This window comes from Dysidea avara, chromosome 2 (genome assembly GCF_963678975.1).
Source record: "Dysidea avara chromosome 2, odDysAvar1.4, whole genome shotgun sequence".
NCBI classification, from domain to species: domain Eukaryota; kingdom Metazoa; phylum Porifera; class Demospongiae; order Dictyoceratida; family Dysideidae; genus Dysidea; species Dysidea avara.
In genome coordinates, this window is record NC_089273.1 from 53,917,857 (window position 1) to 53,929,847 (window position 11,991).

Genomic DNA, 11,991 nt, shown 5'->3' on the forward strand with positions numbered 1-11,991 from the left:
CAGTAGGGAATGAGTGGCTGATGTTTTGCTAGTAAGAATGCTAGTCAGTCAGTCTAGAGAACTCCTTGTAGTGTCAGCTACCGCACGCAACACACAATACAACACTCACATACGCTAGTGCATAGCTGGAATGCTCTGCTATTATGCCATACAAGATCACACGTGCCAGCATGCCTGGTGAAACCAACCATTTGCTGCGTATACGCGTATCGCTACTGCTGCAGCTGCTGCAAGCGTTTGCCTGGGATACCATGATATACAATGCTCTTGCTGCTGCTGCTATTTTTATCTCATGAAGCATCTTTTTTCCCCTACTGAGAGAATATTTTGTAGCTACGTTTTGCAAAGCTAACCACTCACTCCCCTAAGCTTAGCTACAAACACTCGCTCCTCAAGCCTCAAGGTAGCCTTCTACTCTACATTGCACCAGCTGCAGTACGCACAACGGTTATGCGAGCAGACTGCGAGATCGCGTTGCATTGAGTTGGGTGGGGGTCAAAATTACGCGTCACCGTGACGGTGTTTTCCGTAATATCCCGTATACTTTAGTGTTACTATATGGTTTTCAAAACTCATTATAAAAGAGGGTAAAGCGCATTGAATTGATGTAGTTTTAGTTTTACTCTCTTCTTACTCACTTCAAGTGATATGATGGCCGTATCTGCTACTTGCCCGCCACCACTGCAGGCGGGAGGACCTCAGATTCAACATACCCTGCAAGCGCTGGATCAGTTTCACTTGTTCCAGAAAGGCCTCGTGCCGCCTGATAAGCTACCATACCCCAGCTTCAAGCCGGATCAAGTAGCATGTGTATGTGAAGTGTTGCAACAACAAGGACATATTGACAGGCTAGCTGCCTTCTTATGGACACTGCCAGCTTGCGAGGAGTTTCAGAAACATGAATGCGTGTTAAAGGCTAAGGCAATTATCGCGTTTCACCAGGGAAACTTCAGAGAACTGTACAGTATTATAGAAAACAATACATTTTCAGCGCAGCACCACCCTAAGCTGCAAGAACTATGGTTACAAGCTCACTACATTGAGGCGGAGAGGATTAGACGGAAACCACTGGGCGCGGTCGGAAAATATCGCATAAGGCGCAAGTTCCCTCTACCTCGTACGATATGGGATGGAGAAGAAACTAGTTACTGTTTCAAGGAGAAGTCAAGAGCAGTACTCCGCCAGTGGTACACCCAGAATCCCTACCCTTCACCTAGTGACAAAAGAGAACTAGCTGAGCTAACTGGACTGACCACCACACAAGTCAGTAACTGGTTCAAGAATAGACGTCAGAGAGACAGAGCAGCTGAATCTAAAGGAGACGGCAATGAAGAGTAAGTCACAGTTAATGTGCGTAGTGTATGTGTGGAGTATTTCAGTGCTACGAGTGTCCATTATATGGAGGATTATTATACAGGGTTCCTGTGTTTGGTTATCATTACACTAATATGTGTAACGTGATATCGGTAACAAGTTTCATGTCACAACTGAAGTGCTAGCTACACTATATCAACTGTGGTCTCTGCTAAATGTCCACACTCTGACATACATACATTAAGAGTGGCAAATAGTAGTTGTTAGCTTCAACTTTATTATAGAACTAGTTTACTTCATCCACCAGACACATACAAGTTGGCCATGCTGCTAACTCATGTGATAGGCTAGTGGAATAGTTATGATAAGAAGGTTGGCAGGCAGGCAGGCAATAGGGCCAATCAGTTCAGGTTTCATACTATAACAACATTGTAATCCATATGTTGTGGAGGCCACACATGTGATCCTCTGATGTGTTTATACAAGCCTGGGGGCAATAGGCTAGTAATGATTACCATGGAATGTTAAATATGTCACTATAACAACTAGTTAATTAGGTCATTCATTACCTGTCATTAGTGGTTTAGCGGCTACCTCTTTATAATGGACACTTGATAATGGCTGATTGTGTGTGATGATATAATGTTTGATATTTTAATATTAAATTTTGTATTTCTCACTTATAGTGGTAGCATCAAGTCCCCCAAGACAATAAAGGATAAGTTATCAGGGGACTCCCCTAAGCCCCACCCATCATTAGACTCTACAAGCAGTGACATTGGCAGTCCTTGTTCTGATATCACAGGATTCTCCAGTGACCATGCCACAGCTAGTTCTCCTGCCATGTTGAAGACTGAAGACTGTGGTGACAAAGATTCTCCACTACTGGGGTGTAACAATAACACAGTAACCCCTGATGGTGACAGCCTAGACACAAGTACGAACGATGATGCCTTCCCTCCAGCACTAATCCAGAAGACTTCAGTTCTAGTTAATCCTACGAATGTCATAGCTCCTTCCCCTGCAGCTAATAATAACAAGTACTCTCCAGCTGTAACAGCTAATAACATGTTTCTGCCACCCTCAGGGATGTCCAACTACAGTGCTGCCCCACGTGGATACTATGAAGGGGACATGTGGGGTATTCCCCCTTATGACTTGGGGACATATCCTCCCAGTATGTCATATTCAATGGGAACCAGTGCTACCAGCCCTGCTAGCGTAATGAACAATTTTAATTTCTCACAGACGCCATCTTATCCTCACACGATTGGCTATACTGGAAAGCCTTCTGCTGCATCACCATGGCAACCAGGAGGTAACTATAGTCCACATCACATGATGAGCCCAACCACACCCAACAGTAACTATGGTAACAATTATTCTCCAGGGGGTTCTCCCTATGCTGCACCCTCATTACCCCCAGTAATGATCTCACCACTATTATCACGTAGTAATACCAATGGGCTATTCTAACAACAACAACTAGTAACCATAGTAACACTGTTTATGATATAAAGCAATGCCTAATAATAGTACGAGATTATATAATGACGTTATGTAATGTTTTTAATTGTTGTTTATACAGTTGTGTTATAACTGTTATAATGTAGTTTTGTATAAGGTAATAGAGTTACTGTATAATAAGTTTAGTATATATTGTGTTATTTTTAATAAACTTTATAAATTATTTTTGTAAGTTGTTAACCCACTGTATACATTATTGTTGTAATTGTGTTAAGAGATTGATATGAAAATATTGGAATTCCTATGAAGTAAGTTATACGTGACCAGCATTGTGTGGCTATTCTCAAAGAGACCTTCTACAGTGATTTGGTGTCAGTCCTTGATCCATCTGTCAGTACAACTAGTCCCACAAGAACCCTGGTATTCACATTAGCTGTATATGAAGACTTCAGTGCTCATAATGTACAAGTTTTGCTAAAATATGTTCAGTGTAATGACATTAATAAGGCTACGTAAGCAATGTTCAGTGATTAGGTATTTATCTTAATGTCATGAAGTTGTAAAATACATTCAAATGTATGATAGCATGGAAACTATAGCTTCTTGATATGGTCACTATAATGAGGTAACAAGAAACTGTCCCTGGCCGGATACAAACAAATAACGGTTATATTGATTTACCAGGAAACTCCATACAAAACTGGAACACACTACTCACACAGCTAGTCCCTTCAGTGACAGATTAGTTGTTTATAACACATTATATGTCATCTGGTAGGAATCTATCAAGCCATCTAGCAGCAGTTCAACAATTCTTTTTGATGTTAGTTCAAAGTGACATCACAGACTGTATGACTAGGTGTCAATTGATAAACACTCGGAAAGGAAACCATTAGTATGAGATACCATCTAGGTTTTTATCATTGCTCCACTAGAAACCTGCTGCTGGTGCTGGTGCTGGTGCTGGTGCTGCCGCTTGCTACTGGTGGTCAAATATTCTATGATAATATAGTTGAACTGTTGTGAGTATAGTAGTCCCGGAAACTCAGTTGGACCAGGTGGAGAGTTGATCACCAGACAGGTTTCAAACTATAACAAGCCACACAGTCCAGTTAGTATATGATGGTTACAAGTGATGTTACATGTTTCATTGTTTAGTGACTAGCTAACTGTATAGGTATTATTGTATATGTTACTGGATTTGCAAAAAGGTTCCTTTTTCACACACAAAATTTGACCTATTGTTGAATTTTAAGGCTTCATAACTTTTTGATCTTGGCATATAATTGCCTGAAGTTTTCCATGAGTATCGCTACAGTGTCTGGTTACATTTTGAGGCTAAGAGCAAGTCAATCAGTATAAGGAGTCAAGTATTATACCATTTTGTTTGTTAGCTGGTGTGTGGAAAAGGTATACCTTTTTGCAAATCCAGTCACATACGCGATCGGATTTGGAAGACCAGTCTTAATAAGTCACATGGGCAACACATAGAAATCTATACTTTGCTGTGTCACCAATAAAGTATCAATGGCGGGGTATTTGGGGCAAATCCCCCCTCCCCTGCCCCTTTCCTTCTAATACGAAGAGCTATACCTTGTAAGACTGCCAGTAAAGGCAAAATCAGTTTATTAACATATTAAAGCAGACATGTCACCTCTTCTCTCTGCAGCTTCCCCTGAAACAAACCAAAACTATCAACTAGCACCTTCATGTACTTAAGTGCCTCTAACAATAATTATCGTGTGGCATATGTGAAACATTCACTGAGAGGTGATTATTGCTACTCTGTGTATGTCCACCTGTAGCTGGTTACACAACTTGTTTGTGCCCCTCCCCTTGCCAGCTCCTAGATCCTCCCCTGAGTATTGTGAACATGTTAAAATATTTCACACAATTTGTTGTGATTCAAGGAACTGACTAATGATTCTAATTATTGTAAAACTGATTGTTTGGAATGTTTCATTTTGATCATCAATATTTTGAGTTGTAAATTATGACATTAAGGCTGATTTTCCTAACTCCGGTCATGTATTTTACAATATTTTAGTGTATTTATAATGTCATTGTCTGGCTCAAGATGATGTATTGGGGTTCATAGCAACTCCATAGTGACAATATCCAAGAAATCCATACCACACTACCTGGTTACTAGGAAACAAACATAACAGATACATTTTTGACTTTCATTTTATCAGTTGTGTTGATATGTGGTTATGATCATGTTGTGGCTTATTGTTCAATCAAAATTGTATTAAAGGCATGTGGTAGCAAGATTAGGAGTAGCATTTGACAAAGAGTAAATAATTGAGAGTCTTTGTTTTGCTTCTTTTTGTTTTGGCAGTTGATTCTTTGTCCTGAAACTTTTTGGTTTTCCATGAGGCAGTTTACCCATCTGCTCAGGCTTCTGTTTATACTCCATGTGGAGCATTCTGATCATATGACAGTCCATGCATTATTCTGATAAGATTTTGTGAGGAGTTTTGTACTTGGAACTATGCAGAGTAACCATGCTTGGCTATCTCATCATCTAGCAGGTCTATCAAACCACCCGGTCATTTTTGATAGTCATTTTTGATGTTCAATGCTCTCTTATCCATTATTTGTGACCGGGCCTTTCGAAAATAGGGCATGTGGGCACAAACTACACCCTGTTACATAACATGTCATATCTCAGTGCTGGAATAGAATATTTTCATTCTGTAACTTGTATTATAATGCCATCTAAATGTTGAATAAGTGCTGAAAAGTTCATGGCTACAGAGTCATGGAATACAAAGTTATGACACATCTAAGTTTGAAAATGTAGGCAATTTTTATGTGCCCACATGCCCTATTTTCGCAGGCCCGGTCACATTTACTCTTGATAGTAGCTAGTATGGTTTATTATGTATAAAGTGATTGATGTGTAGTTCACACTGGCTATAGACAGTTATGATGTTGAACTGCCCTTGCTCTCAACATGAACAGTAGTTTTGCTGATAGCTACAACCAGTACTATTATGACAATAACATCAACCAGGTTTATGATAGAAATGTCAGTCACGATATATACTTATCATCCCATCCCACTAGGGAAAGTGACTAGAAATAAAAACATTAAAACATTTCTTTATTAGAATAAGTGACTACTCTATTAGAGTATATCGATCTTTCAGCAATTTTTATGCTCACACTGTTTCAGTGTTGTGTTCAAAGGATTTTTGCATTACACTAGTAACAATATAGGTGGTGGAAAAAAACTGAGAATATTCTGGAATAATTGGATGAGTTCTAGGAATAATTAGTACAAAATTAAACGTTTTTGTTACTAAAATTATAAAATTAAATTATAAAATTAGGCTGTTGATATTTCATTGCTATTTATTCCAGCATGATAGACGCGTCATAAATAAATCTCATTCTGGATGAACATAGCAGTGATTTTGTCCAAATGAAATAAATTGATGGACTGAGACTATTATTTCTATAAGTTATTCATGACACACAAAAAACATATCATACCTTGTCACTGAACATCAGCTATATTCATTTTTGACCACCTGATTTTTGTAGTTCTGTTTTGTTTTATTATTATTGCATTTTGCCTGTTTGTGTGTGTGTGTTGTGCTTTGTATTGTCTTTTCTTGTTGTTCAGGTTGTTCTCCTAAGTCTCCTATAGGTATATCCTTCTGTATGACCTTGTCTCATGACTAAATTGATAAAAAAAAACTAATAAAATTATGTCATATATCTTGTCACTGAACATGTCACACCTTGTCACTGAACATGTCACACCTTGTCACTGAACATGTCACACCTTGTCACTGAACATGTCACACCTTGTCACTGAACATGCTATAGGGGTAGTGCCCCTCAGATTTTCCCATGCTCAATAGCTAAAGTACAGTAACTATTGTATCTCTTTACTTCCTCTTGACTTAGTATGAATTGTGCTAAAGGTTATGCAACCATAGAATACTACATAAAGCAGTACTGGGATTATTGTACGAGATCAAGATACTCTAATAGAGCAGTCACCTAACTAATCTAATAGAACATCCACAAGAATCACATAAGTTGCAATTGGTTCTGCTATGAAATTTATTTAATATGTCTCCATTAATAGATGTATTTATAGTAACTGAGCCTATCTTAAATGCTTTTACTGATGTATCTATATACTTGTACTTTATCGTAATGACAGTTATTGCCATAATTATAGGAGTATCCTATTCAAGTATATACACATGTTCAAGCAGGCCCCTAAGCATTGGCAGACTTTGCGTGCTTGTGTGTGTTACATGTTAGTGTGCTTTGCCGGTACACTAAGGACTTTTAAATACTTCAGAAATGACAGCCACTCCATATGACTTTCATCCCCTCAATTTGAAGCACTATTCTCCACCACTGATTTCTGGTTGGTACTACTACTACTACTAGATACTGATGATATGTGAGTGTATTTGATGTGATTGTGTGGCTGTAGTTGTATGTATATAATAATTATTGTTGTGTGTTATGATATACAAATCATATCATGTCTCTGGAAGAATGGTTCATATACCCTTCAAGAAGAGGATGATCACCATGCAGAAAATACACGATATGATGTAACAGTCAGTATAACAGAATGATTGTGTATTATTACAACTACTAGCTCTAGAGGATGAAAGTGATGTTAGAGGTGTTACTACACGCACATAGCTCACTGGTCATCTATCCAATACAAACAAACCATTGCCAGTGTTGGGAGTAACGCATTACTTATGTAACGCGTTACGTAATATTATTACTTTTGTGGCAACTAAGTAATATAACAAAATACGCTATAAAAACAGATAATATAACTCAAGTTACTTTACTTACTAATGTAACGCTTTACCAAAGTAATATAGCTACTGTAACGAATCTAATATTACCTAATATTATTACTACAAGTAACGAAGTTACTAATCTCGTTAGTAATCCATTGAGTAACGCCTAGCCACAACGAAGTAATGAAGCCTACCGAATGAAGCTTATTTACCAGCTTCTTACTTATAACCAACATTTCCAACAACGCAATCATGTCACATGATAAGGTGGTAGTTTCACACGTGACAGCTTAAGGCTGTGGACACAAAGTAATATAATATGTAATATTATTACAGTTACTTTATTTTTTGGGTAATATGTAACTGTAACTAAATAGTTCTGTTGCAAGTAATATGTAACTAGTTACTTTTACAAAGTAACTTTCCCAACACTGACCATTGCACAGTGGAACCTCTCTTATCTTGTCCTCTCTTATCTGGTCCTCAATTATCTGAACCTCTATTACCTGGTTCACTATTATCTGGTCCTCTTGAGGAGAAGCTAACGTCTTGGGAGTCTCATACACTATCTGAGAAATCCAATTATAAATACATATAATTATGTGAAATATTTATTGAAATTATGGTCCTCTATTATCTGGTCCTCAATTATCTGGTCCTCTATTATCTGGTCCCCTATTGACAATTTAAAGGCTGGATCTAGTACAAAGCTTGCAGCTGCGACATGATGGTCCATCAAATACCACATGAAGCAAATTGTTTTCTCAGCCTGACAGTAAACAAAATGACTGAAAATGCTATTTTCGAGGAATTTTATTGAAGTTTGACAACTTTTGTTATACACTTTTGATAAAGAAATGATACACATCATGATGATCCTTGTATATGATACTTTACAGAACTGTGTGCATTGCAAATGCAAAAATTGAATGATGAAATTTTAATTAGTTACAGGTGGACATAAAACTATTGAAATCCGTCTGTATATGCATAAATTATCCTTGCAGTGTTGATCAAAATCTATTTAGTATTGTAGAGATACAGTAACTTGTTGTTTAGTATATACTCTGATATTCCAATGATTTTATGTCCACCTGTAACCAATTAAAATTCCATCATTCAATAATTTTTGTTATACACCATCAATAAAGAAACGATACACATCAAGATAGTCCTTGTAATGATACTACAGAACTGTGTGCATTGGAAATGTAAAACTTTAATAAAATTCCTTGAAAATAGCATTTTCAATCATTTTGTTTACTGTCAGGCTGAGAAAACAATTTGTTTCATGTGGCATTCTAATAGGCTATCATGTTGCAGCTGCAGGCTTTGTACTGGTCTAGAGTGGCAGATCCAGGCAGTAGGGCCAGTACCCCCCTTCAGAATTTTTTAGTGTTGCTCATTGAACATAGCTAGGCACCTTAGACATAATTCAAACATTTTTTATGCAGTTTATGACTATGTGTAATATAATAAATGTGTCTGTAGCAAATTGCTACCCATATTGACATAGCATAAGTGAACTAGGTGGTTCTCTATGTTTAGAAATCGAGATACTCTAATAGAACAGTCATTTACTCTAATAAAACAGTGAAGAGTAACATATTATAAGGCAGTGGTTACTGAACTGAAAGTCGGTGCCGGGGCTATTGAACCGACAGTCACATGACACTTACGAAATGGACCTTATGGGCTATAAGAAGGGCCAACTAATTCCAAACAACAAATTAAACATTAGAATGGTCGATGACATGAATCTAGCCTGCTTTAATAATGACGTGAGAAACGTACTTTATAGCTCCGTGGATTTAATTGTGAGATACATGACTTGTGAGGTTCCTCCACCCGTACAGTAGTACTCTTCAGGAAATCCGTCTACAATTTTATGTTGAAGAATGGCGGAACCACGGATGGTAACGGATTACAAAGTTGGCAACTAGTATGAAAGTTCAAGTTGGGACTTCACTAGTCAAGAAGGCTGGCCATTGATCAGTAAAGTTTTGCAGAAAATGCGGTGTATAGCTACATGAGAGACTGCAGGACCTTTTGCTAAGTAGACAACACCAAGACTTGTGGAAAAGACTAAAGAAGAGCTGAAATATATGCCTTGTAAAGTATTCCTTTTCATGGAAGACTGAGCTGTTTAAGAGCCAAGCAACAACTGGTAGCTACTAGCCCTGCCCAACAAAATGTAGCTAAGTGTTTCGTGTACTGTGAAATGTATAATGAGTATGGTACTTGGATTGGTGTGTACATGGTGTGTTTGTATGTTCATTTGAGGTGAGGGGTCCAACACGAAGACCTTAGATTCAATATTTGCAAAATTTTAACAGGGATTTGGGATTTTGACCAGGATTATTTTGAAATACATTGAAATAAACCACTAGAATTGTGCATAGTATTTAATTACAGAATAGCAGTGCAAGATCTACTAAATTTGAAGAGCTCTGAATTATATTTTGGCTTTTTCTTCTTCAATATCTGTTTAACATTATGAATATTCTATTAGAATAGTTTCAACTGCTGCAGTTGACTGCTCTATTAGAGTATCTCGATCTTGTACAAGGAATAAACGGAGAATTGAGGAATAGAATACAAAAATTTCAGGAAATTTAAGGATTTAAATATTCGTTCAGCCTTAGAGATTTAAAGAATTTTATCCAAGATTTAAGGATTTGAATCCTGGATTCCATACATGTCGGACCCCTCGATTTGAGGTGATTGACATTGAATTTCTGTATCTAGAGATATGCTGAGATACGTACCTGCAGAGTTGGGGGTAACGTGTTACATAATAATATTACTTTTACAGTAACGAGTAATATAACACGTTACATGACAAAGTAGCGAGTAAGATGTAACGGATATTACATCCGGAAATTGTAACGAATGTAACTCGTTACATCCTTTTAAGGCACATTGTATCCAGGCACGTGATTGATTACATTTTGGGTCCAGACAAGACTGGAGATAGTGTTATAGGTGTAGACAAAGAATGATAGTGTATGGGGAGTGCCCTTGAGGCCAAGATACAACAACAAAGTATGTATTTGTGGCTGAACTACACCCGAAACACGTGTCTCTCTCGTGTCACTTGTCTGAGTTGTAGGCTGGTAGCTTGTATTTAGAAATTCGGACTTACTTTATAGTTTGTAATGAACAAATGTAATATGTAATATTATTACTAGTTACAGCCCTCAGAGTAGCGAGTAATATGTAACTCATTATTTTTTTCAGTAAGTAATATGTAACTGTAATGCGCTACATCGCGTAAAAGTAACGAGTAATATGTAACTAGTTACATCTTTAGTGTAATTACCCCAACTCTACGTACCTGTAGTCCACATTTAATGATAGTTTATTACTATTGTCATGAGTTCATTCTACTGACATGTGGGTATAGGATTATCCAACACTGCATGGTAAGGAAGAGTAAGGATGATAGATTTTGCTGCACTAGACTGGCAACAACTGACCTTTCATGTGAACATTAGAACATAGCATACCACCAAGGTTAATGAAGAAAATTCAGTGTGACAGCTGAAGTTTGGCCAGATGATTGAAGGAAATTCACCAAACTTTATTCACCAATTAGCCATCTTATATTGCCAATTAGCCATCTTATATTAGCTCAGTGATAAATTCACCAAAACTTCCATTTGCCAACCTACTTTGGAACAGTGAAGAATCCTTCTCTTCAGTTGTCATGGTCACACTCATACTACAAATACTAAGAGTTATACTGAAGGCTTCTTTTAATTAGAACATGATATTGAAAAGCTTCTACAACACAAGTATGTTCCCCAGTCCACTTCTTTAACAGATCACCTCACCCAATATTTATTGGTGGTAGCAGTAGACTGGTGTGGCTGTGCAGTGGCGGATCCAGGATTTTTAAAAGGGGGTTTCTGAAAGTAGGTTTAGCTGAATAATTAAGACACCTGATGACATTTCTCCAGGAAATTTTGAGATTTTAGAAGCTCTGAGATTGGATTTTACGCTACTTTTAATTAGCAATTGCAATAAATCTAATGCTTTAAACTGTAAATACTATAGCTAACAATAGGGCAAAGATGCTTGACTGCTCTATTAGAGTATATCGATCATTTTTAATGCAGTGGGAGATGAAAAGTGAAGTGTTGCTGAGGGTTTAATAGCTATAAATGGTGTTAGTTAAGTGCAGCTACATGAAACACAGTGGTATATAGTTGTTTGCTATGACAAATTGTCACTACAACAATGTTTATGTATTTAGACTGCCACTGAGCTAAATTTAAAAGGGGGTTTCTGTCAAAACCCCAGAAACATATCTAGATCTGCCACAGCTGTGCCCAAATATTTGTGTGAATATAAGAGTCTAGGCTTCATGATGGGCCAGTAGGTACTGTATTCTTGAAAGCCACATATAGTCTTG

The 11,991-nt window shown here is 37.5% G+C and overlaps 1 protein-coding gene across 1 annotated transcript; it reads left to right on the plus strand.

Annotated features, from left to right (window-relative positions):
- The first annotated feature begins 574 nt into the window (after positions 1–574).
- LOC136247690 (homeobox protein SIX3-like) lies at positions 575–3,089 on the plus strand. Its single transcript, XM_066039518.1, has 2 exons — positions 575–1,334; positions 2,001–3,089. The coding sequence occupies exons 1-2, from the start codon at positions 649–651 to the stop codon at positions 2,788–2,790; spliced, it is 1,476 nt and encodes a 491-aa protein (XP_065895590.1). The 5' UTR covers positions 575–648; the 3' UTR covers positions 2,791–3,089.
- Positions 3,090–11,991: the final 8,902 nt, after the last annotated feature.